The sequence below is a fragment of the Anthonomus grandis genome, chromosome 10 (genome assembly GCF_022605725.1).
Source record: "Anthonomus grandis grandis chromosome 10, icAntGran1.3, whole genome shotgun sequence".
Lineage (NCBI taxonomy): Eukaryota > Metazoa > Arthropoda > Insecta > Coleoptera > Curculionidae > Anthonomus > Anthonomus grandis.
Genome location: NC_065555.1, coordinates 4,081,175 through 4,108,986, shown reverse-complemented (window position 1 = coordinate 4,108,986; position 27,812 = coordinate 4,081,175). Strand labels below are relative to the sequence as shown.

The 27,812-nt window shown below is 32.8% G+C and overlaps 1 protein-coding gene across 1 annotated transcript; it reads left to right on the top strand.

Moving 5' to 3' along the window:
• Positions 1–586: 586 nt before the first annotated feature.
• LOC126741236 (venom acid phosphatase Acph-1-like) lies at positions 587–18,865 on the top strand. Its single transcript, XM_050447611.1, has 7 exons — positions 587–1,013; positions 12,620–12,724; positions 16,679–16,918; positions 16,980–17,130; positions 17,183–17,344; positions 17,401–17,618; positions 18,534–18,865. Exons 1-7 carry the CDS (start codon positions 921–923, stop codon positions 18,687–18,689), a joined length of 1,125 nt encoding a protein of 374 aa, XP_050303568.1. The 5' UTR covers positions 587–920; the 3' UTR covers positions 18,690–18,865.
• Positions 18,866–27,812: the final 8,947 nt, after the last annotated feature.

The following is a 27,812-nucleotide window of genomic DNA, read 5'->3' as shown; positions in this document are numbered from 1 at the left end:
AGTAGCATCCTTTTAAAATTGAATTCCTCGGAAAAAATTAGCTACCATGATGAGAGGCTTAATTCAATTAAAAAAAAAAAATCCTTAGATTTTTGGATGATGAAGTGCTACCTAAATTTCGATATTTTCATCGATTTCTTTGGAAAAAATTAATGGAAAAAGAGTTCCAGGTCGATAGGCTTATTTTTCTTTTTGGCAGTTTTTCCTGGTGAGATCGAATTTTTAGTACCATCAACGGTGGTATTTTTTTTGTTAAACACACCACTTTTTTTGACCAAATGTGGGCGTGGCTCGACAGGAGTGACATCTCAAGATGGCTTCCAACCAAACAGCCATTTTGAAACTGCGTATATGATCTAAAATGCCTGCGCAGATGGAAGATTTAACGTCGAGGACAATAATTAATAATCTTCAAATAACCCTCGGAAATGACACACACATTTTGCCGGTTTGATTTGGACATTTTCAAATTTTTACGTGAAAAAAGACGAATCATTTAAAAAAAAAAAGACAAACTCGTCCGGTTTTACCCGTCCGTCCCCTATTCTCGACTCTCATTCATATAAATAAGCCTGCATCGAAAAACTTGAAAACCGTCAAGCAAGTACGGTACTGCAACAATCGAAAAATTGCCGGGGTACAATAAAGAATCGCACCGAATTGAATTAGAGACTCCTCTCCAATTTTAAGTGCGCCGTAAACGAGTTTAACTGCCTCCCGCCGGTCACCTGACAACAAAATTGCCCGTTCAGCCGTTTAACTTATTCAGCCCCCTTTAAAAGATTTTTTTCCTTCTCCACGGCCATTTCTACATGTGCAACAATGCCGGCAGCGTAATGGGGTCAATTTAATATCAAGTCGTCCATCAATTTCGCATTGGCAGTCATCTTTTTTTTTGTTTAATTGTTTCTTGGTACAATATGAAGTACCTTATCGGGTTCGGGTTGATCTATGTCACTTTCGTCACGGCACAACCGATAAGTGACAAGGACAGCCTTAGGCTCATCAGTGTGGTAAGTGCTTCTTATTTTATATTCATCTAAAAAAAAAACAGGGTATGGAGAAAAATGCTTTCCCTCCACAAAAATCACTGTTTTCCTTTTTAATGTCATATAATAATAATAATATTAATAAATCGTCTTTTATTAGATACTACAAAATACATAAGTAAGTAGTATAAAACATTAATTTAATATTTTAATGGTATAGGTGCAAGCAGTGGCAAAGTCTAGCTGCAGTAGCTATTCATACTTAACCACTGAAGCACCATAGATGGCTTATTTACTAATACACTATTAACAAAAGAAAATTAAGATTTACACTTAAAAGAGATAAAACAAAAATACTTGTGTTTGGCTAGCAAAATTAAAGTAATGACCTAAAAGTACCCAAAATAATTAAAATAAAAAAAACTAATAATGTCTAAATATTACAAGTTTTAGACAAAAGATAATATTATCATTTTAAAAACAATAATCATTGTAACACATAAAAAATTAACAGAATAATAATTTAATAACTGATGCACTCACGTTTCATAATTCCTGGTTTATAATAAAAACTTTAAACGCTTTTTTAAACTTGGTATATGTTAAAGATCTTAACCTGTCAGGAATCCTATTATATAATTTAATACTGTTAATACAAAGCTTCGTTTAAATAAGGCCGTCCGATGACTAGGAATAGTAAATGAGCTTGAAATACGTAGGACTCGTGAATGTACGAAAATTCTTAAAACAAATTTATCTTTTAATGAATAAAAAGCATTGGGGCATGTCATTAATTTGTGAAGAAAGTTACCTACATGAAGAGCTCTACGATCTTCCATCCTTAACCATCCCAACTCCTCAATTTTAGCACTAATACGATCATACTTTCTTAAGCCAAATATAAGTCTAGCGCAAGTATTTTCAACTTTCTGGAGTCTATACTTTGTGTGGATATCCAAGCATGGTCCATAGATAAAATCGCAGTAATTAAAATTTGACAACACTAGTGATTCACATAGATTCTTTCGAAGTTGTTGGCTTAAGATATGTCTGCTGGAATATAAAAGTTTTAACGAAAGGTAGGCCTTTTGTGTAATCTTAGAAACATGCATTTTAAATCTTATATCAGTGTCCACCCACATACCCAAATTCCTTGCAGTTTTAACAACAGGAATTACTACACCATTAATATTTACCTCTAAATGCTCTCTAATAAAATCAATTCTCGTTTTAGGGCCAAATATTAGTAATAAAGATTTTGAGGCATTCAATTTTAAATTATGTTGTGATGAGAGTTCACTTACAATTTTTAGATCTCCATTATTTGCCAATAAAACATCAGCAGAATTAAAATTAAAATAAAGTTGTGTATCGTCAGCATAGACTTGGCGTTTACAATGTTTTATTGAGTGCAATATACTGTTTTATTTTTAATTAAGAAAGAAATGTAATGATTAACAAATTTTGCTTGAGAGCAACTGGGTATATATTTGTGCGATACATTTCAATAAGCAAAAACCACGAGTCGGACAAAAAAACCAAGAGATCAAATTTGCTAAAAAGCGATTGAGGATTTTAAAAATAATTTTTATTTCAAGGACAAGCAGTGGCATAGTATTGTTTAAGTTATTATTTAAAATCTTATTTTTTTTTACACCCTGTATCTCAAAAGTTAAGACGTTTAGGACATATGTTCATAGGAACTTTTTTTCTTAAAATGGGTCCAGGAATCACCCCCTTAAATATTATACTCTATTTCCTTTTTGGCGAGAACACAGTGCCTCATTATTTATGCAGAAGTAGCATAAATATAGGGTGAGTCTTCCATTTTTTCTACATGTAACAAAATGATAAACCAGGCTGTTTTTACCAATTTTAAGTGGACAAGTCCTGTATGGTCTCAAATACAATAGGTCGTAAAATTCGGGACAATGGTTTCGAGTTCATTTTTATGACAAACGGGTTGCCAGTGTCGTCCCGACTATGGATATTGATTTTAATTTTAAAGTTAAATAATTATCTGTTATGAAAAATTTATAAATAATGTTGGATTTTATCTATTATCTATTAGATAAAGATTTTTAAAACTATGGCAAATAAAATGAAATATAAAAATTTGATTAATACCGCAATTGTTGTAAAATTTCATTTTTTTAATACCAATCAATAAAAAATGCAACTCTCCAAACATATCTTGTCATTTATAAGAAAGGTACATAAATATAAGGATCTTTTAATTTATTAACCATATTTACATATATTACAATAAAAATATTTACGAAATATACAAAAAAAAATCAATTTATAAATCACATTTCATTACTCTCATCGCTTTCATCTGAATCAGACATTCTCACTGTTATAACTAAGGGTTCGACAGTTTCTTGTAGAAGATTATCGAGGGTCCACATCTTTTCTTCTTCTTTTATAGCATGATTCACAGCATTGCTCCAGTTTTCTTGGGTAACGTTATCCACTGCTGCTTTCAGAAGTTCTTTCACATCTTTCAATTTAAAGGTTTTATTATTTCTAGCCACAAATCCTTTTACTTGAGCCCAAATTAACTCTATAAGATTTAATTCACAATGGTAACGTGGCAAACGAAGTACAGTTATATTGTGTTGTTTTGCCATTTCGTCAATAACGTGTCTTTTATATTTTGATTTATTTTCTGTAACTATTGTCAGAAGCTCTGCTTTTACCGCGTCATCTTCACAGTTTTTTATTTTCCCTTTTCGCCAGCAGGATGATGGTAATTTTTCTTTTAATCTTGAATGGTAGCTGGCATTGTCCATAACAATAATTGAATTTTTGGGAATTGACTTGATCATTTCGGAAAAATAATCTTCAAACACATCAGCGTTCATTTTTTCGTGGTAATCCTTAGTTGACTTGGTTTCGAATTCAAACAGACCGCCATTTAAAAATCCTTTATAGCTCCCAATATGTGTAATTATTAATTTGTGGCCCTTACCAGAAGGAGACTTCAAGCCAGTCGATAAACCTTCTAAAAAAGCCTGACGGGAGCTTCCAACATTTTTATCCTGCCAGCACTTGCTCACGGTGTGTTCTTCGTTAAGCCCGGTTTCATCCAAATAATACATGTTTCTTCCTTCCTTAAACTAATTTGCCTTAAATACTTTCTTCTCCAACAGACTAGTTCTTCTTTATCTATTAAAATAGATTTTCTATTTTGCTTTTGCCAAGAAAAATGTAATTCGTGTAAAATTTTCCATAATTTTTTTCTTCCCATTTCTGGTAAATTTTCGTCAAAGTGTTAAAATTTTGTCGATAGTTAGGATTTCATTCTTAAAATAAAATTAATGTACTGTCCTCCTGATGATATGCTTTGCTGTCTCATCAACTGCTAGTTCTCGCGGTTTTCACTTTTTCTGCCACTAAGAAGTCTGTTAATTGTTGCTTTACTTATGCCTGTCATATTGCCTATTGGCACATGTAGAAACTAGATTTCTAACAGTACTTAGAGGCATTTGATGCACAAGTGCATCATGTATGTTTAGTACTATAGTCCTTGCTTTAAAATCTAAAATACCTTTACACACTATGGGGCTAAACAACAAATGCGCAACAATACTGAAAAATAAAGTTTTTAGGATATATCTATATTATATACCATATAATATAACTACCTGTTTGCATTTAATATTGCACAATTTAGGTACCTATAATATCTAGACAATATCTGCTTATAAGCGTTAAAATGAACTTGTTCATTAGGTACTTAAGTAATTCAAAGAATTTATGGCTAAAATTGGCCTATTTCTTGCACTATTAAATAAACCCAACAAATGAAAACATTCAGGTCTTAATGTACTTGAAAAGTGGGACGCCAATGGTTTACGACCGTTTTATGGCTATCGACCCTTTCGTGTGCTCCTACGGATTAAGAAATGGACTATAGCACGTCTTTAAGGAACACCCTGTATATAAGAATATATAAGAAAGAACGAGAATAATTGTTTTAAGTACTTCATTTTGTTTATATGCAGATTTCCTATAGAATTCGTGTTAGGTATTAAAAAAATGGTAATTTAACCTTTATAGCATAGTTTTTCTTTTTAAACAAATAATAAATGCAAATTAGTGATGCTGTTTTGTTAAAATATAATATTATGTTACAAACATTTTTTTTAATCAGCTCTTTTGAGCTGGGGCCATTAGTGTATACGTTAAGGAATTTAATATTATATTTATGTTTTATTTCACGTTATTAATAAATAAATAAACTTATTATTTCTTAGGAGTTTAAGTATGGTATATTGTATAATATCTAAAGATGTTTATAAAATGCGTTTAATGGAATGAGATTTTTTTTAAATAACATTACTACCAATGGAGACATTTGAATCGGTTATTTGAGAAACCCCGTAAGTCCAAAAAATACAATTTTGGGAAAACTGGATATAACATCCTACAAGAAGTTATAATAAATTTAAAGTTGTTTCAATACTAATTTAGTGTTAAAAATTAAGCACAACATAATAGCACACCAAAAAATATTTATTAGCTTGAAATTTGGAAACATACGGGGTTTCTCAAATGAATGCCAATTTTTAGAGTATTAAGGTTAAGGTAAACTAGTATAATAAATACAGCCTAAAAAAATTCATGATTAAATCATGTATTTATTACTACGTAATTTACAGAGTATCCCACCGCGTCAATTCTCCATAAAAGTTTTGTATTTCTTCGTCTTGAGGTATGTACTGCATCAAGCTCCTAACGTCAACAAGGCCATTATAAAGTGTCTCTTGGGGCAAACTAATCCTCGTTGATGCCAATAATTTCAATGAAAATGAATGAGATTTCAATCCATCAATGAAATCTCGAGCTACAACGACTCCGTCTTCACAATATTCAAATTCATTGAATTTAGAGATAGTGAACGATTGCTTTAGTTCTTTGGGTAATTTTCTTTGATATGACTCACTAGAGAGCACATTCTTCTCAAATAACTTTGACTACCATTTTTGAAAAGTTAAGACCTCATGAGTTTGTAAACGTTTAACAGTGAATTTTCCACGAATTGAACAGGAATTTGCAATTTATGACACATATTCCTTCATTGTGTAGATTCGATCAGTTCGTCTAATTTTCCGTTTAACGACACTAAAGTCTCTGTCACATGGCAAGAAAGAGTGACCTCTGACAGGAAAATATTGAAAAATTTGTTGAAACCTACCAGTTGATTGCAAAGCAACAACAGCGTGGTTCTTATTCTAGCCCCAGGCTCCGTCTGAGAATACATACAATTCCTGAACAGATGGGTTAATTATTTCTGTATTAATATAATCCAGCAACATGGAACATACGTTATCGGGTCCTTTTTTTGCCTCTCCTTCATGATAGATGTAAAATCTAGAAGTATCATTGCGCAACTCATGAATATTATAAACATCTACTGTTAGCTGTCGTAAATAAAATGATTCCTGTACTGGAATTACAGGAATTAAAGTCCATGCAAATACCCAGACCAGTTTGATCTTCTGAACATTTTTTCCGAATCTCTGAAATTTTGGAATAAAATTTTTTTACATCGCGATTATGCACCATCTTTTCAGCAATCGCTACTCGTTTAGCATTTTCGTTTAAGGTAGGACTCTTAATTTTAACTGACAGCTCCTCGCAAGTACAGCATGTGTCGACTTGCGGTTGTTGAAACTGTAGATCAAAATTTTCATCGAATATTTTCATATAAAATTTGTATTTGACCCTATTTTTTAAATCTGGGTACTTTTCTATAAAAAGATTCCACATAATATTAATATTTAAACGATGGTTAAGGTAAAGTACTTCACGGTATAATGCGCAATTTTTGTAGGAAATATGTTCGTGGATTTTTTGCACAATTTCTCCAGGCATTACATTTCCGGGAGTGTTTTTGCCTCTCTTATCTTTGGGAGCACTGCCAGCAGCCGAAAGTTTACATATTCTTCGAATTCTATCATCGGTAACACCATAGGCACTAAGAAATGCTTTTTTACAAACATTGATTCTAGTCTTTCCGGGAACATTTACCAAATACCTAAAAAAATGTTTTATCGAATTACCTTTTAGTATTATCTCATAAATTAGGTACCTAAATGATGAATTTCTCTGAGGTGCTTCTTCATTTCTTTTGCCACGTCGTCTTTTTATATCAAAGATATTTATGTTGTTTTGCAGTAAAATATCTTGCTCGTCCTTGTTTTGCAATGAAATTATTCCACTGTACACGATTTCAGCATCTTGCATTGAAAGCAAGTTCGGTATACATTTTTTTTTGCAGCTATAACAAAAACATTATTGCTGTAGAACATAAAACATATTAATACATACTTGCACGGATATAAATGGGGAGTCGGTTGAACTATATGGCCCCTATAGTTTGTGTATTCCTCATTTTTCACTCTCGATTTCTTTATTTTTTCACACTGGTACTCTACTTGTTTCACACCCTTCCTTCTTTTTTTCGGATTCGTTGCAACACTTTCGTCGATATCACTATCACTAGACATTTTATTCAGTAGGTTTTTTAAAAGGTAAAGTGATTATAAGTTTATAATAAATAATAAACGCAAGCCGGTCTGTTTACTTTCATGATACTGACCACAGAACACAAATATATAGATATATATAAATATATAGATATATAGATACTGAACACTGCTTGACGTTTTCGATAGAAGCAACTGCGTAGGTGGAGATATCGCGCGCGCATTCATTTGAGAAACACCATAACTCCTGCATTTAAGGGGTTTCTCAAATGACCGATTCATTTTTTTTTTTAATTGCAGATGTGTTTTATGCATCAGGGGCATTTTTCGACGTACAAAGAAAAAAATTTATTTGTATACCAATGGGATCCATAAGAAATTTTATCGTATATATTATTTATTCAAAAAAAAAAATACACCACTGCATTTTACTAAAAAAAAAATTATTTCTAAAATCCTTGTTTAGTTTTGAGTAAATTGATTCTTTTTTATTTATATATCTTATTTGGTATAATTATTGTTTCATACACGTTAATGTATTTCCCACTATTTTTTAGATTTCTTTGTGTATGGTAGTCCATATATGTGATACAGGAGTTATTTTATCACATATTTGAGGTATAGTGATCAAGTGTAAAGACTGGCCATGTAAATCCCTTGTCAATTTTTTTAAATGCCAAAATTTTCTCTCTCGTGTAAACAGAATCGTATATGATAATAATATAATAATAATACTTCTTTATTTGCTCAAATACATCCAACAGCTTAGCACCGTCAAAAAGTATAGACTGTCAAACGCCAATAATACAGTGCTCATGGGTCAGACTAAGCCTGTGTTGTGGTAGTAAAAGATTTCCCCCCTGTCTGGTGTCGTATAAGTGCCTACTATTTACTGTGCTAAATCTAAAAGAGTGTGTTCTAGCAAACATCAGACATTGGTGAATGTATAGGCCAGGCATTGTCATGATTTCTAAATTTTTGAATAAAGGTCTACAACTATCTATTGGTTTTTTGTTTTCTAGAATTCTGAGTGCCGATTTTTGCAACTTAAATGCTCTCTGCCAGTCAGCCGAGTTACCCCAAAATAACAGTCCATATGACAACTTTCTACATACTACTGGAGGCGCCAATTGAACAATTCTGCGCAACAGAAAAAGAACCAACTAGAGTTTTATTGCCAGATCTATTATATGGCTCTTCCATGATAATTTATTATCTAGATAAACACCCAGATATTTGGTCGCGTCCATTCTCTGATATCTTTCCCTTAAAGAGAAATTAACCACCTCTGTTTTATTTAGATTCAAGCATAGATTATTGTCAGCAACCCATACTTTTAACTTGTAAAAAGTTGCACTAGTTCCATTCTTTAGGGAAATCAAATCAAGAGTTGTGTCATCCGCATATTGTACAGATATCACCTCTGAAAAGTGGGCGGGTAATTCATTTACATAAAGTAAAAACAGAAGAGGACCCAAGATTGATCCCTGAGGCACCCCTGTTGTTATTGGAAGTATGGAGGTTGTTCTTCCTCCACAAATCACCACCTGCTGACGCTCATAAAGGTAGGACTGGATAATTTCCAGGCAAATACCCCGGATACCATAAAAATCCAACTTGCTCAACAAAATATTATGCGAGACACGCTTTTGAGAGGTCGCAAAAAATTGCACCCACTGTCTTGCCCCCCTCAAATACATCAACCAGGTAGTCAACCATTACCCTGAGTGCGCTGGTGAATGTAAATTATGTTTATCAAAAAAAGATATGAGACGTTGGTTTAGACAGAGCTCAATTGGCTTGGATAATATCGGTATTATTGATATGGATGCATCCAATCCTTTTTAAATATAGGAACAACTTTACTTATTTTAAGCTTTTGTGGAAATGTACCAGATGAAAAACATTTCTTTATTACTAGAGATAGTGGTGGGGCCAAACGATTTGCAAGTTTTCAATATTTTATTGCTCAAACCAAAGATGTCTTGAGCAGAACTATCACTTAAACTTTTTAAAAGATCAATGACTTCTAGTTCGGTAACAGGTGAGAGAAATACTGTTGAATTGTTATGTACATATTTTGCTGTAAATTGTACAGGGTCATTAGATTTTTGCAGTGTATTTGTAATTGAGTCAGCTATATTCACAAAGAATTTGTTAAACTCATCGGGGGTTACATTACATTTCGAATTACTAGGATCATTATTTTTTGTTTTTTTAATGAAGTTCCAGATGGTTTTGGATTTATTATGACTATTTCCAATTTTGTTTGTATAATACGAGTGTCTCGCTTGTTTTATTTTAGTTTTATATTCCTTTATACGAATTTTTAGCCATTCTGAGAGATCTAGAGTACTGTTATGTTTATTTACGGTAGAAAAGAAGTTTAAGTTATCTCTCAATCTCTTCAGTTCATTATTAAACCATTTTTTTTCCTTATTTGTGGTGAGAATTGTTTTAGTTTTTTTGGGAATATGAAAGTCTATAATAGACATTAGAACATTGAGAAATATTTCAAAAGAATTGTCAACGTTACAATTATCAAGTACCAACAACCAATCAACGTTTAGTAATGAAGTAAGCGAGAAAATCTCTCTCCACAATACGGTCTGAACTCTAACACCACAGTGGGTGTTTTCAGTACCTTCATTTATTGATTCATATGTATTAGTAATAGCCATATAAGTGTCCCATAGAGTACATTTACAATTAATTGCACAATTTGTTATGCAGTTATCAAGGCAACTACTTTTTGTGGTTTTTGAGATTCTAGTTGCGCTATTTACCAGGAATTTAAAGTCATATGTGCTGACAAGTTGGGTGAACTTGGCTGAAGTGAGGTTATCCGCTAGTAGATCTATATTAAAATCACCATAAATAAAGGTACGTTTGCGTCTATGGAATAAGAAATTTAGAACTGTATCAAGACTCTGAAAGAACACGTCCAATTTACCTGATGGAGATCTGTAGACACTCAAAACTACAACCTGCAAGGCTTCAATCTCAGTCGCAACGACTTCAAAGTGTGTCTCTATTGACATGTTGTCTATAGTTGGGATCTTCTTTACAAGAAACGGTTCTCTGGTGTAGATAAGGACTCCACCTCCTCCTGCTTCAGCACGGCTGAAACTATTGGATAGATGGAATCCAGGCAGAGAGTAACTTTCTTCTGTTTGTTGAGGAGGCCAATGTTCTTATAGACATATTATATGAAAATTCTTGTTTTCAATCTGGATTTCCAACTCATCCAATTTTTTTGTCAAACTTCGGACTACAGTTATAAATGTACCTTGACCATATACGGTTGATAAATATACCAATAGTTGTAATTTAAAAACTGTATTTTCGAACCTAGATAATAAAAAGTTGTTTAGAACTAAAAAACACTAAAATTTTTTCAAAACTTAATCACTTATCCTAAAAAAAATGAGTTTCCACTTGCTTTCGAAAAATAAAATAGGGCTTTTTCACGTTTTACTCGAAAGCCTTAAGGTTAGGTGAGAAAAGTATAGATAGAAAAACTATAGATTTTTTATCACCTATAATTTTTTTAAATAGCATTTTCTCCTCAGACAATTATTTTCTACAAAAAAAAACCTTTTTTTATTAATCTTACCCTTAGCCCCCCACCCACCCCACCCAACTTAACAGTAAGATATTGTTTTCAAAAATCATTGTTTGCCAAAATAATACGCATGAATAATGTCTGGTTTCGTCGTTAATATTTAATCTAATAACGTAATTTGTTCATTTAAATTTGATATAATTATATTATATTAATGAATATTTAATACAATACAGTGCTACTGGATGGGATTTTATAGACGAAAAACGGTGATTTTTCAAAAGAATTTCTTACTGGGCAAATGTTTGGGGTGGGTGGGGGGGGTAAGGGTTGTGTTGATAAAAAATAATATGTTTGCAGAAAATATATATTCAATATTTAATTTAATAATACCGACTGTTTATTTACATTTAAAAAAACAGCGTTATTAGATTGGACGAAAAACAGTGATTTTTCAGAAGAATTTCATCAAATATTTAAGGTGTAGTAATCAAGTTTAAAAACTAAATATATAAATCCCATGTCAATTTTTTTAAATGCCGAAATTTTCTCCTTTTTGTAAACAGAATCGTATAAAGTATCAGTATATTCTACAGTTTATTAAATATACCTTGACTAAAAATTTACTAAAAAAGCATTGAATAAATGTACATTTAACGATAATAATATATGATGTGTTGCTTAGGTGTTATCAGGCATAACTCTATTAAATGTTTTCCTTTCTCTCTAAGGGGAAAACCGACAGGTACATGTAATGGCTCTGGCAAAATTAAAATATGTACTTTTTTTTCTCAGTCCTATATCAATGTTTTGGCTAAAAAGTCATTTATGCAACAAAATCAAGATAAACCCATCGCGGTTAGTTGGAAAAAGTAGCATATCGATAGGCTTTATTTTATTTACACCAATACTTTTCGAAAATCTCAATAACCTCATATTAATTAGACAACATCTAAAAGTCCGCCATTTTGTTTTCCGCCTGAAACTCCGCCATTTTGTTTTCCGTCTGAGTACTGACGCGTGTGCTCGTGAATCCCAACGGTCCGAAAAAATTTCCTGTTTACATTCATGATTATTAAGAAATCAAAACGGTCATGAACTAAATAAATTTTACATGCAATTAATTTTATCGAATTGTGTCAGATATAGAAGCGATAATCCTAATGTGACCTTTAAAGTTCCGTCACGTTCGCGCGATATTTTCGAACGCATTCACGTGAATTCGATAACGATATAAAAAGTATTTCGAAATAGACTGGTACACACGTCTTAAGAACACGCCCACTTTTTTATATAAGATTTTATTTAATTAATGAAAAAATTCAAACTTGCCGCCACTATTTCACATTCACGGGTCAAAGACGTGAGTTTCCTAAGGGATATGTGCATGTGATGAAGGCTCAGAGTTTTTAGATGTTGCATGGAAATCCATTTTTCTATTATATAAAAAAAAGTAGCTCAATGGATTTTTTTTACAACATGAATCGTTGCAAATTTCAACACTATATCTAATATTATTAAATTCCCTTACAATTTGACGCAATTTATTAATATAAAGTTATTCATAGTTTTTCAGACACGGTGCCAGAACCCCCGAGATGAAAGACACTTACCCCAACGACCCTTACAAGCTGGACACGTTCCAACCCATGGGCTGGGGTCAGCTAACAAACGTAAGCATGAAAAAATTATGCATCTTAAAGGATTTTATCTTGACAAGCATGACAGACTAATTCAATTAGCAGGAATAATTGAATTCGGAAATGAACGTTAATCAGCCAGTTAAACCGGGATAAATGCAATGTTTGAATTATTTACAAGATGTACTAGTAATATTTTTGGGTGTAGTCCTGAGGATGTACTGATAACAAGGCAATAAAACGAGGAATTATTTTAAAAAACTTTTTATGCTTAAAATAGAATATTGGTGCCATCACTATTAAACGTTTCCTGCAGTTAAGGTATAGATGCGATTTTGAAAATTTGTACACGTATTCCCTGGACAATTTGATTGGACCCCTATTTCGGCGTTTTTCAAAATTCGTACAAGATTTTGAGAAAAAAAATATTTTTTGAAAATATTGATTTTTTTTTTCAAAATATTTGACAGAATGTTCATAACTCAAAAAATTGAACAGATACAATTTTGAAAATTTGTACACGTATTCTCTGGACAATTTGATTGGACACCTATTTCGGCGTTTTTCAAAATTCGTTCAAGATTTTGAGAAAAAAAATATTTTTGAAAATATTAATTTTTTTTTGAAATATTAGACAGAATGTTCATAACTCAAAAAATTGAAGAGATACGATTTTGAAAATTTGTACACATATTCTCTGGACAATTTGATTGGACACCTATTTCGGCGTTTTTTAAAATTCCCACAAGATTTTGAGAAAAAAATATTTTTTGAAAATATTGATTTTTTTTTCAAATATTAGACAGAATGTTCATAACTCAAAAAATTGAACAGATACGCTTTTGAAAATTTGTGCACATATTCCCTGGACAATTTGATTGGACACCTATTTCGGCGTTTTTTAAAATTCGTACAATATTTTGAGAAAAAAAATATTTTTGAAAATATTGATTTTTTTTTCGAAATATTAGACAGAATGTTCATAACTAAAAAAATTGAACAAATAGGATTTTGAAAATTTGTACACATATTCCCTGGACAATTTGATTGGACACTTATTTCGGCGTTTTTCAAAATTCGTTCAAGATTTTGAGAAAAAAATTATTTTTGAAAATATTGATTTTTTTTTCAAAATATTAGACAGAATGTTCATAACTCAAAAAATTTAAGAGATGCGATTTTGAAAATTTGTACACATATTCCCTGGACAATTTGGTTAGACACCTATTTTAGCGTTTTTCAAAATTCGTTCAAGATTTTGAGAAAAAAAATATTTTTTGAAAATATTGATTTTTTTTTAAATATTAGACAGAATGTTCATAACTCAAAAAATTGAACAGATGCGACTTTGAAAATTTGTACACGTATTCCCTGGACAATTTGATTGGACACCTATTTCGGCGTTTTTCAAAGTTCGTACAACATTTTGAGAAAAACATATTTTTTGAAAATATTGATTTTTTATTCGAAATATTAGACAAAATGTTCATAACTCAAAAAATTGAACAGATGCGATTTTGAAAATCTGTACACATATTCTCTGGACAATTTCATTGGACACCTATTTCGGCGTTTTTCAAAATTCGTACAACATTTTGAGAAAAAAAATATTTTTTGAAAATATTGATTTTTTTTCTAAATATTAGACAGAATGTTCATAACTCAAAAAATTGAACAGATACGATTTTGAAAATTTGTGCATATATTCCTTGGACAATTTGATTAGACACCTATTTCAGCGTTTTTCAAAATTCGTACAAGATTTTGAGAAAAAAAATATTTTTTGAAAATATTGATTTTTTTTCAAGATATAAGACAGAATGTTCATAACTCAAAAAATTGAACAGATGCGATTTTGAAAATTTTGGCACATATTCCATGGACAATTTGATTGGACACCTATTTCAGCGTTTTTCAAAATTCGTTCAAGATTTTGAGAAAAAAAATATTTTTTGAAAATATTAATTTTTTTTCGAAATATTAGACAGAATGTTCATAACTCAAAAAATTGAACAGATACGATTTTGAAAATTTGTACACGTATTCTCTGGACAATTTGATTGGACACCTATTTCGGCGTTTTTCAAAATTCGTTCAAGATTTTGAGAAAAAAAATATTTTTTGAAAATATTAATTTTTTTTTCGAAATATTAGACAGAATGTTCATAACTGAAAAAATTGAACAGATACGATTTTGAAAATTTGTACACGTATTTTCTGGACAATTTGATTGGACACCTATTTCGGCGTTTTTCAAAATTCGTACAAGATTTTGAGAAAAAAAAATATTTTTGAAAATATTGATTTTTTTTTCGAAATATTAGACAGAATGTTCATAACTCAAAAAATTGAACAGATACGATTTTGAAAATTTGTACACATATTCCCTGGACAATTTGATTGGACACCTATTTCGGCGTTTTTCAAAATTCGTTCAAGATTTTGAGAAAAAAAAATATTTTTTGAAGATATTGATTTTTTTTTCGAAATATTAGACAGAATGTTCATAACTCAAAAAATTGAACAGATGCGATTTTGAAAATCTGTACACATATTCTCTGGACAATTTGATTGGACACCTATTTCGGCGTTTTTCAAAATTCGTACAAGATTTTGAGAAAAAAAAAATATTTTTGAAAATATTGATTTTTTTTTCGAAATATTAGACAGAATGTTCATAACTCAAAAAATTGAACAGATACGATTTTGAAAATTTGTACACATATTCCCTGGACAATTTGATTGGACACCTATTTCGGCGTTTTTCAAAATTCGTTCAAGATTTTGAGAAAAAAAATATTTTTTGAAAATATTGATTTTTTTTCGAAATATTAGACAGAATGTTCATAACTCAAAAAATTGAACAGATGCGATTTTGAAAATTTGTACACATATTCCCTGGACAATTTGGTTGGACACCTATTTCGGCGTTTTTCAAAATTCGTACAACATTTTGAGAAAAAAAATATTTTTTGAAAATATTGATTTTTTTTCTAAATATTAGACAGAATGTTCATAACTCAAAAAATTGAACAGATGCGATTTTGAAAATCTGTACACATATTCTCTGGACAATTTCATTGGACACCTATTTTAGCGTTTTTCAAAATTCGTTCAAGATTTTAAGAAAAAAAATATTTTTTGAAAATATTGATTTTTTTTTCGAAATATTAGACAGAATGTTCATAACTCAAAAAATTGAACAGATGCGACTTTGAAAATTTGTACACGTATTCCCTGGACAATTTGATTGGACACCTATTTCGGCGTTTTTCAAAATTCGTACAACATTTTGAGAAAAAAAATATTTTTGAAAATATTGATTTTTTTTTCTAAATATTAGACAGAATGTTCATAACTCAAAAAATTGAAGTGATACGATTTTGAAAATTTGTACACGTATTCTCTGGACAATTTAATTGGACACATATTTTAGCGTTTTTCAAAATTCGTTCAAGATTTTGAGAAAAAAAATATTTTTTGAAAATATTGATTTTTTTTCGAAATATTAGACAGAATGTTCATAACTCAAAAAATTGAACAGATACGATTTTGAAAATTTGGGCACGTATTCCCTGAACAATTTGATTGAATACCTGTTTCAGGGTTTTCCAAAATTTATACAAGCAAATTGTACAAGCAAAAAATACTTGTGTGTCATGGTAATTTTTAGCAATTAAACCTTGACATTCACTCAACAATTGAATATTAATTATGGTTTGAAATTGAACAATAAAAGATGGTATTTAATATGGATAAGTGAATGGTGAGATATTAATTTAAAAAAAAGTACCGTGTTTAAATGACTCTTGGGAATAAAACATCGCTATGTAAGAAAAGGGTACGATTGCTATAAATTGACTCCCTCCTAAGAAAATTGACGATTTTCGACTTCATTAAAGTTGAAACCTAAACCTTCAATAGCCCGGACGTGACCTTAAGCCACGTCCTTCTTTTCTCATAAAAATTTCAATTCGAACATTTTAGAATGGCAAAAATATGGCCTTCACCCTGGGCAGAGTCCTAAGGAACCGCTACAAGAAGTTCCTGGGAGAGATTTACGTGCCAGAATTTGTACGTACCCAAAGTACTGATTACGACCGTACTAAGAACTCCGCCCTTTTACTCCTCGCCGGACTATTTCCTCCCGCCAAATCTCAGAGGTGGAGTGAGGAGTTGGACTGGCAACCGATACCAATCGAGTACGAAAAAGATCGAGAGGATCACGTGAGTGTAACAAGGAAAAATCTCGTGAATTTTTTCTGATTTTAATTTTTTTTAATTGAAGACTTTAAAGAGGCCGAATACTTACTGCCCCACTTACCTGAAAGAGCTGGAGGAGGTCCTGCAGTCTGACGAGATCTTGGCGTACATAAAAATGCACAAGAGTAGCTTCCAGTATATCGCCAATCATACTGGGAAACCCATTAATAAATTAAGTAAGGGACCTTTTAGTACAACGTAAACGATGCGTATCGAACAACATTTTAGGTGACGTTTTTCAAATATACCAAACGTTAACGGCCGAGGCAACGTTGAATCTCACATTACCCGAATGGACCAACCGCGTTTACCCCGAAGAGGTGACGAAGATCGCGGCGAAACAGTGCGAAATCGAAAACTACAATGACGTCTTAAAGAAACTAAACGGAGGTATTAATAATTTGCATTAATTAATTAAAAACGTCTAATTAATTAATACGTTTTAGGACGCATGCTCGGCAAGGTGATCGCCAACATGGTGGCCAAGACCGAGGGCTCCCTGCACCCCCACGAGAGGAAGATCTTTTTATATTCCGGACATGAGAATAATGTCATTAACATTCTGGCCGCGTTGGATTTGTTTAAAACCCATTTTCCGAAATACAGTTCGGCCGTTATGATCGAACTTCATTATTTGAGGTCTAGGCAGGACTACGCCGTCAAGGTAAATCAGTAGCAAGAAAATTTAAACTCCATTTCGACCGGACTAGTGTTGAACTGCCATGTAACGTGATATAAATGCGGCGCCCCTATTGGTCAAGAGGGCGGAGTTGGGCGGAGACTTATAGTCCGAGCGTATTGCTTTAAAAAAATGATAGCAACTTTAGTGATTGATAAAACTTAGTGAGACAAAGACGTAAAATAATTGTTTAGTCTTAGACTAATTATAAATATCCAATTACGTTAGAACGGGAAAAAAAACTATTGTGGCGGCAAGATTACGTTGACACTGTAGTCCAATCATATTGCTTATAATTGAGAAAAAACCATCTGTGCTCAATAATACTGTACAAGCAATCTTTGTCTCTTTACTCCTCCCAGCAGCTGAACAACAAATTATTACTAATTATTTAACTATAATAGACCACCGGACTAATAAGCACCTTAACGTAATGTGTCAGAGTGAGAGAGGAGAGCCAATAAGTGTGCGGTATCGTGTGCTTTTGAGTCTTATAGTCCGAGCGTATTGCTTTAAAAAAATTAAAGCAAGTTTAGCGATTGATTAAGATTAGTGAGACAAAGACGTAAAATTAAAAAGAGCCAATATGGGGATAAAATTACTCTGATTCTCTAGTCCAATCATATTCCTTATAATTGAGAAAAAAATCCATCTCTGCTCAATAAAACTGTACGAGCAATCTTTATCTCCTTATTCCTCCCTGCAGCTGAACAACTAATGCTTACTATTAATTATTCAATTATGATAGACCACCGGACTAATAAGCACCTTAACGTAATGTGTCAGAGTGAGAGAGGAGAGCCAATAAGTGTGCGGCGCCGTTTGCTTTTGAGTCTTATAGTCCGAGCGTATTGGAACGAAATCATAGTGTAAAAAAACATAAAAATTGTTTTTTTTTAGGTTTTATACATCCGAGATGTGTACAAACCCCCGGAAGAGCTTACGTTAGAGAACTGTGACGTCCTGTGCCCCCTAAATACGTTCATTAAGCTGACCGAGAAGCACGTGCCGAAGAACTACACTGCGGAATGCGAATCCACCATTAATCTAGATTAACTTAAGTCCCATATTTTATTCGTAATTTTTCCATTCTGCTCTCGTTCTAGTCTTTTATTTATTTATTTCACGTCATCGATGCTTAATGACGAAAAAATAAGAAAAAAATTTATTGATAAGTATATTTTTTTTTTAATAAGATAAAAATAGAGTATCTAGTTTTCTAACCTCAAAAATGTGTATTTTATTTTTAAATGCCATAGGCGACCGGACTAATATGAGAGAGTGTGTCAGGTAATGCGTTAGTGCGAGAGAGAAGAGCCATTGAGGCCATTTGCTTTTGTGGACGGAATCTTATAGCCCAAGCGTATTGAAAGATTATTTTTTTAAAAATCCAAATTGTCGAATTTTCTGAATTTTTTGGTTTTTTTCGCTTTATTTGTCTTAATTGATAACAAAATCGGATTAAACAATTACCCTTTAACTGAAAAAATACAGTTATGATAATAAATCATCCATATATAATTTAAAGTTAATTCAAGTCATAAGCGACCGGACTAATAAGCACGTAAAGTATAAACGCAATGGGTGAAACAGAGACAGAAGAGGAAATGCAACAACGCCATTGGCTCTGCTTGACGAAATCTTTTAATCTGAACGTATTGCGTTAGAGTGAGAGAGTAGACGCAATGAGGCGACACCATTTGCTTCTATAAGCAGAATCTTATAGTCCAAGCGTATTAGAACAAAAATGGAGTATAAATTATTAAAGGAAAAAAAAATCTAATGTGACAATTTTTAGAAATATTTATTTTGGACTCTTTATTCCTCTTAGCTGATAACAAAATTCGATTTAATCATTATCTACTTTTAAGCGAAAAAATAGGGTTAGAATAATAAAACATGTATGGAATTTACGTCAAATATATGTATATTTAAAGGAAATTCAAGGTATAAGCAACCGGTCTAATAAGCATCTATATAACGCAATGCGTTAAAGCGAGACAAATGCAGCAACGCTATTGGCTCAGTAGGCGGAGAGGGAGGAAATCTTTTAGCCCGAGAGTATTGCATTAGAGCGAGACAGTAGATTCAATGAGGCGACGCCATTTGCTTTTGTGGGCGGAGTCTTATAGTCCAAGCGTATTAGGACAAATTCAAAGTATAACTTACCAAAAAAAAATTCTTGAGAACTGTGTACGTTATTAAACCATGTTCCCCATATCTTCGCCATACTTGGTATTTGTCCTAATACGCTTGGACTATAAGACTAGTCCAAGCGTATTAGGACAAATTCAAAGTATATATTATCAAAAAAAAAATTATTCAGAACTGTGTACGTTATTACCCCATGTTCCCCATATTGAACCTGAGTCAAGGTTTTTTTTTTCAAAAATTTAGCCAATTATTATTTTTGCCGCTTTTAAAAAAAAAATAGGGCTGAGGCAATAAAACATTAATGCGAATTACATGAAATATATGTGTTAAAGGATCCTTTGATTTAAGGAAAATTTAAGCCATAAGCGACCGGACTAATAAGCATCTATATAAGGCAATGCGTTAAAGCGAGACGGAAAAGCCAATGCAGCAACGCCATTGGCTCAGTAGGCGGAGAGGGACGAAATCTTTTAGCCCGAGAGTATTGCGTTAGAGCGAGACAGTAGATTCAATGAGGCGACGCCGTTTGCTTTTGTGGATGAAGTCTTATAGTCCAAGCGTATTGGAAGATTATTTAAAAAAACATAATTCAATTGTGTGAATTTTTTGGTTTTTGTCGCTTTATTTGTCTTAATTGATAACAAAATCGGATTGAACAATTACCCTTTAACTGATAAAATACAGTTATGATAATAAATCATCCATATATAATTTAAAGTTAATTCAAGTCATAAGCGACCGGACTAATAAGCACGTAAAGTATAAACGCAATGGGTGAAACAGAGACAGAAGAGGAAATGCAACAACGCCATTGGCTCTGCTTGACGAAATCTTTTAATCTGAACGTATTGCGTTAGAGTGAGAGAGTAGACCCAATGAGGCGACACCATTTGCTTCTATAAGCAGAATCTTATAGTCCAAGCGTATTAGAACAAAAATGGAGTATAAATTATTAAAGGAAAAAAAAATCTAATGTGACAATTTTTAGAAATATTTATTTTGGACTCTTTATTCCTCTTAGCTCATAACAAAATTCGATTTAATCATTATCTACTTTTAAGCGAAAAAATAGGGTTAGAATAATAAAACATTTATGGAATTTAAGTCAAATATATGTATATTTAAAGGAAATTCAAGGTATAAGCAACCGGTCTAATAAGCATCTATATAACGCAATGCGTTAAAGCGAGACAAATGCAGCAACGCTATTGGGTCAGTAGGCGGAGAGGGACGAAATCTTTTAGTCCGAGAGTATTGCGTTAGAGCGAGACAGTAGATTCAATGAGGCGACGCCATTTGTTTTTGTGGGCGGAGTCTTATAGTCCAAGCGTATTAGGACACATTCAAAGTATAACTTACCAAAAAAAAAATTCTTGAGAACTGTGTACGTTATTAAACCATGTTCCCCATATCTTCGCCATACTTGGTATTTGTCCTAATACGCTTGGACTATAAGACTAGTCCAAGCGTATTAGGACAAATTCAAAGTATATATTATCAAAAAAAAAATTATTCAGAACTGTGTACGTTATTACCCCATGTTCCCCATATTGAACCTGAGTCAAGGTTTTTTTTTCAAAAATTGAGCCAATTATTATTTTTGCCGCTTTATTAAAAAAAAATAGGGCTGAGGCAATAAAACATTAATGCGAATTACATGAAATATATGTGTTAAAGGATCCTTTGATTTAAGGAAAATTTAAGCCATAAGCGACCGGACTAATAAGCATCTATATAAGGCAATGCGTTAAAGCGAGACGGAAAAGCCAATGCAGCAACGCTATTGGCTCAGAAGGCGGAGAGGGACGAAATCTTTTAGTTCGAGAGTATTGCGTTAGAGCGAGACAGTAGATTCAATGAGGCGACGCCGTTTGCTTTTGTGGATGAAGTCTTATAGTCCAAGCGTATTGGAAGATTATTTAAAAAAACATAATTCAATTGTGTGAATTTTTTGGTTTTTGTCGCTTTATTTGTCTTAATTGATAACAAAATCGGATTGAACAATTACCCTTTAACTGATAAAATACAGTTATGATAATAAATCATCCATATATAATTTAAAGTTAATTCAAGTCATAAGCGACCGGACTAATAAGCACGTAAAGTATAAACGCAATGGGTGAAAGCGCGACAGAAGAGGAAATGCAACAACGCCATTGGCTCTGCTTGACGAAATCTTTTAATCTGAACGTATTGCGTTAGAGTGAGAGAGTAGACGCAATGAGGCGACACCATTTGCTTCTATAAGCAGAATCTTATAGTCCAAGCGTATTAGAACAAAAATGGAGTATAAATTATTAAAGGAAAAAAAATCTAATGTGACAATTTTTAGAAATATTTATTTTGGACTCTTTATTCCTCTTAGCTGATAACAAAATTCGATTTAATCATTATCTACTTTTAAGCGAAAAAATAGGGTTAGAATAATAAAACATGTATGGAATTTACGTCAAATATATGTATATTTAAAGGAAATTCAAGGTATAAGCAACCGGTCTAATAAGCATCTATATAACGCAATGCGTTAAAGCGAGACAAATGCAGCAACGCTATTGGCTCAGTAGGCGGAGAGGGAGGAAATCTTTTAGCCCGAGAGTATTGCATTAGAGCGAGACAGTAGATTCAATGAGGCGACGCCATTTGCTTTTGTGGGCGGAGTCTTATAGTCCAAGCGTATTAGGACAAATTCAAAGTATAACTTACCAAAAAAAAATTCTTGAGAACTGTGTACGTTATTAAACCATGTTCCCCATATCTTCGCCATACTTGGTATTTGTCCTAATACGCTTGGACTATAAGACTAGTCCAAGCGTATTAGGACAAATTCAAAGTATATATTATCAAAAAAAAAATTATTCAGAACTGTGTACGTTATTACCCCATGTTCCCCATATTGAACCTGAGTCAAGGTTTTTTTTTCAAAAATTTAGCCAATTATTATTTTTGCCGCTTTTAAAAAAAAAAATAGGGCTGAGGCAATAAAACATTAATGCGAATTACATGAAATATATGTGTTAAAGGATCCTTTGATTTAAGGAAAATTTAAGCCATAAGCGACCGGACTAATAAGCATCTATATAAGGCAATGCGTTAAAGCGAGACGGAAAAGCCAATGCAGCAACGCTATTGGCTCAGAAGGCGGAGAGGGACGAAATCTTTTAGTTCGAGAGTATTGCGTTAGAGCGAGACAGTAGATTCAATGAGGCGACGCCATTTGCTTTTGTGGGCGGAGGCTTGTAGTCCAAGCGTATTAGTACAAAATCGAAGTGTAAATTATAAAAAAACAAAATCTTGAGAACTTGGACGATATTACTCTATGTTTCCCTTATCAGGTCTGCAGCAGGGTAATTTTTTCTAACTGTGTCAATATTTATTTTTGCTTTAATTGATGTAGTCTTATAGTCCAAGCGTATTAGGACAAATTCGAAGTATATATTATCAAAAAAAAATTATTGAGAAATGTGTACGTTATTACCCCATATTCCCCATATCAAGCCTGAGTCAAGGTATTTTTTTTTTTAAAATTGAGCCACTTTTTATTTTTGCCGCTTTATTAAAAAAAAATAGAGCTGAGGCAATAAAACATTAATGCGAATTACATGAAATATATGTGTTAAAGAATCCTTTGTTTGAAGGAAAATTTAAGCCATAAGCGACTGGACTAATAAGCACCTGTACAACGCAATGCGTTAAAGCGAGACAGAAAAGCCAAATACCATTGGCTCAGTAGGCGGAGAGGGACGAAATCTTTTAGCCCGAGAGTATTGCGTTAGAGCGAGACAGTAGATTCAATGAGGCGACGCCATTTGCTTTTGTGGGCGGAGGCTTATAGTCCAAGCGTATTAGAATGAAAATGGAGTATAAAACATAAAAGAAAATTCTTAAGAACTGTGGACGATATTACCCCATGTTCCCCTTATCAGGTCTGCATCAGGGTAATTTTTTCTAATTGTGTCAATATTTGTTTTTGCTTTTATTAGTGGAAGCTTATAGTCCAAGCGTATTAGGACAAATTCGAAGTATATATTACCAAAAAAAAATTCTTGAGAATTGTGGACGATATTACCCCATATTCCCCATATCAAACCTGAGTCAAGGTTTTTTTTTAAATTGAGTCAATTTTTATTTTTGCGCTTTATTAAAAAAAAATAGGGCCGAGGCAATAAAACATTAATGCGAATTACATGAAATATATGTGTTAAAGAATCCTTTGTTTGAAGGAAAATTTAAGCCATAAGCGACTGGACTAATAAGCACCTGTATAAGGCAATGCGTTAAAGCGAGACGGAAAAGCCAATGCAGCAACGCCATTGGCTCAGTAGGCGGAGAGGGACGAAATCTTTTAAACCGAGAGTATTGCGTTAGAGCAAGACAGTAGATCCAATGAGGCGACGCCATTTGCTTTTGTGGGCGGAGTCTTATAGTCCAAGCGTATTGGAAGATTATTTAAAAAAACATAATTCAAATGTGTGAATTTTTTGGTTTTTGTCGCTTTATTTGTTTTAATTGATAACAAAATCGGATTGAACAATTACCCTTTAACTGATAAAATACAGTTATGATAATAAATCATCCATATATAATTTAAAGTTAATTCAAGTCATAAGCGACCGGACTAATAAGCACGTAAAGTATAAACGCAATGGGTGAAAGCGCGACAGAAGAGGAAATGCAACAACGCCATTGGCTCTGCTTGACGAAATCTTTTAATCTGAACGTATTGCGTTAGAGTGAGAGAGAAGAGCCAATGAGGCGACGCCGTTTGCTTTTATAAACGGCATCTTATAGTCCAAGCGTATTAGAACAAAAATGGAGTATAAATTATTAAAAGAACAAATCTAATATTGTGACAATTTTCAGAAATATTTATTTTGGACCCTTTATTCTTATTAGCTGATAACAAAATTCGATTTAATCATTATCTACTTTTAAGCGAAAAAATAGGGTTAGAATAATAAAACATTTATGGAATTTACGTCAAATATATGTATATTTAAAGGAAATTCAAGGTATAAGCAACCGGTCTAATAAGCATCTATATAACGCAATGCGTTAAAGCGAGACAAATGCAGCAACGCTATTGGGTCAGTAGCCGGAGAGGGACGAAATCTTTTAATCCGAGAGTATTGCGTTAGAGCGAGATAGTAGATTCAATGAGGTGACGCCATTTGTTTTTGTGGGCGGAGTCTTATAGTCCAAGCGTATTAGGACACATTCAAAGTATAACTTACCAAAAAAAAAATTCTTGAGAACTGTGTACGTTATTAAACCATGTTCCCCATACTTGGTATTTGTCCTAATACGCTTGGACTATAAGACTAGTCCAAGCGTATTAAGACAAATTCGAAGTATATATTATCACAAAAAAAAATTCTTGAGAACTGTGTACGTTATTACCCCATATTCCCCATATCAGGAATGAAACAAAGTATTTTTTTTCAAAAATTCAGTCAATTTTTATTTTTGCCGCTTTTTTAAAAAAAATAGGGCTGAGGCAATACAACATTAATGCGAATTACTTGAAATATATGTATTAAATAATCCTTTGATTTAAGGAAAATTTAAGCCATAAGCGACCGGACTAATAAGCATCTATATAGGGCAATGCGTTAAAGCGAGACGGAAAAGCCAATGCAGCAACGCCGTTGGCTCAGTAGGCAGAGAGGGACGAAATCTTTTAATCCGAGAGTATTGCGTTAGAGCGAGACAGTAGATTCAATGAGGCGACGCCATTTGCTTTTGTGGGCGGAGTCTTATAGTCCAAGCGTATTAGTACAAAATCGAAATGTAAATTATAAAAAAACAAAATCTTGAGAACTTGGACGATATTACTTCATGTTCTCCTTATCAGGTCTGCACCAGGGTAATTTTTTCTAACTGTGTCAATATTTGTTTTTGCTTTTATTGATGGAATCTTATAGTCCAAGCGTATTAGAACAAATTCAAAGTATATATTATCAAAAAAAAATTCTTGAGAACTGTGGACGATATTACCCCATATTCCCCATATCAAACCTGAGTCAAGGTTTTTTTTTAAATTGAGTCAATTTTTATTTTTGCCGCTTTATTAAAAAAAAATAGGGCCGAGGCAATAAAACATTAATGCGAATTACATGAAATATATGTGTTAAAGAATCCTTTGATTTAAGTAAATTTTAGGCCATAAACGACTGGACTAATAAGCATCTGTACAACGTAATGCGTTAAAGCGAGACAGAAGAGGCAATGCAGCAACGCCATTGGCTCTGCTTGACGAAATCTTTTAATCTGAACGTATTGCGTTAGAGTGAGAGAGTAGACCCAATGAGGCGACACCATTTGCTTCTATAAGCAGAATCTTATAGTCCAAGCGTATTAGAACAAAAATGGAGTATAAATTATTAAAGGAAAAAAAATCTAATGTGACAATTATTAGAAATATTTATTTTGGACTCTTTATTCCTCTTAGCTGATAAAAAAATTCGATTTAATCATTATCTACTTTTAAGCGAAAAAATAGGGTTAGAATAATAAAACATTTATGGAATTTACGTCAAATATATCTATATTTAAAGGAAATTCAAGGTATAAGCAACCGGTCTAATAAGCATCTATATAACGCAATGCGTTAAAGCGAGACAAATGCAGCAACGCTATTGGCTCAGTAGGCGGAGAGGGAGGAAATCTTTTAGCCCGAGAGTATTGCATTAGAGCGAGACAGTAGATTCAATGAGGCGACGCCATTTGATTTTGTGGGTGGAGGCTTATAGTCCAAGCGTATTAGAGGGAAACTGGAGTATAAATCATAAAAGAACATTCTTAAGAATTGTGTACGCTATGACCATAATATGTTCCTTTTATCAGGCCTGTACCACGGTATTTTTTTCTAACTGTGTCAATATTTGTTTTTGCTATTATTAGTGGAGTCTTATAGTCCAAACGTATTAGGACAAATTCAAAGTATAACTTACCAAAAAACAAATTCTTGAGAACTGTGTACGTTATTACTCCATATTCCCCATATTGAACCTGAGTCAAGGTTTTTTTTTTCAAAAATTAAGTCAATTTTTCTTTTTGCTGCTTTTTAAAAAAAAATAGGACTGAGGCAATAAAACATTGATGCGAATTACATGAAATATATGTGCTAAAGAATCCTTTGATTTAAGGAAAATTTAAGCCATAAGCGACCGGACTAATAAGCATCTATATAAGGCAATGCGTTAAAGCGAGACGGAAAAGCCAATGCAGCAACGCCATTGGCTCAGTAGGCGGAGAGGGACGAAATCTTTTAGTTCGAGAGTATTGCGTTAGAGCGAGACAGTAGATTCAATAAGGCGACGCCGTTTGCTTTTGTGGGCGGAGTCTTATAGTCCAAGCGTATTAGTACAAAATCGAAGTGTAAATTATAAAAAAACAAAATCTTAAGAACTTGGACGACATTACTCTATGTTTCCCTTATCAGGTCTGCAGCAGGGTAATTTTTTCTAACTGTGTCAATATTTATTTTTGCTTTAATTGATGTAGTCTTATAGTCCAAGCGTATTAGAACAAATTCAAAGTATATATTATCAAAAAAAAATTCTTGAGAACTGTGGACGATATTACCCCATATTCCCCATATCAAACCTGAGTCAAGGTTTTTTTTTAAATTGAGTCAATTTTTATTTTTGCCGCTTTATTAAAAAAAAATAGGGCCGAGGCAATAAAACATTAATGGGAATTACATGAAATATATGTGTTAAAGAATCCTTTGATTTAAGGAAAATTTAGGCCATAAACGACTGGACTAATAAGCATCTGTACAACGTAATGCGTGAAAGCGAGACAGAAGAGGCAATGCAGCAACGCCATTGGCTCAGTAGACGGAGAGGGACAAAATCTTTTAGTTCGAGAGTATTGCGTTAGAGCGAGACAGTAGATTCAATGAGGCGACGCCGTTTGCTTTTGTGGGCGGAGTCTTGTAGTCCAAGCGTATTAGTACAAAATCGGAGTATAAATTATTTTTAAAAAATCTTAAGAACTGTGGACGATATTGCTCCATGTTCC

Bases quoted from the DNA above. Each gene is read 5' to 3' on its own strand.
- LOC126741236 (XM_050447611.1), top strand. From the start codon at position 921: ATGAAGTACCTTATCGGGTTCGGGTTGATCTATGTCACTTTCGTCACG. The intron at 1,014-12,619 runs GTAAGTGCTTCT...AGTTATTCATAG, and splicing joins GCCTTAGGCTCATCAGTGTG to TTTTTCAGACACGGTGCCAG. The intron at 17,131-17,182 runs GTAAGGGACCTT...ACAACATTTTAG, and splicing joins GAAACCCATTAATAAATTAA to GTGACGTTTTTCAAATATAC.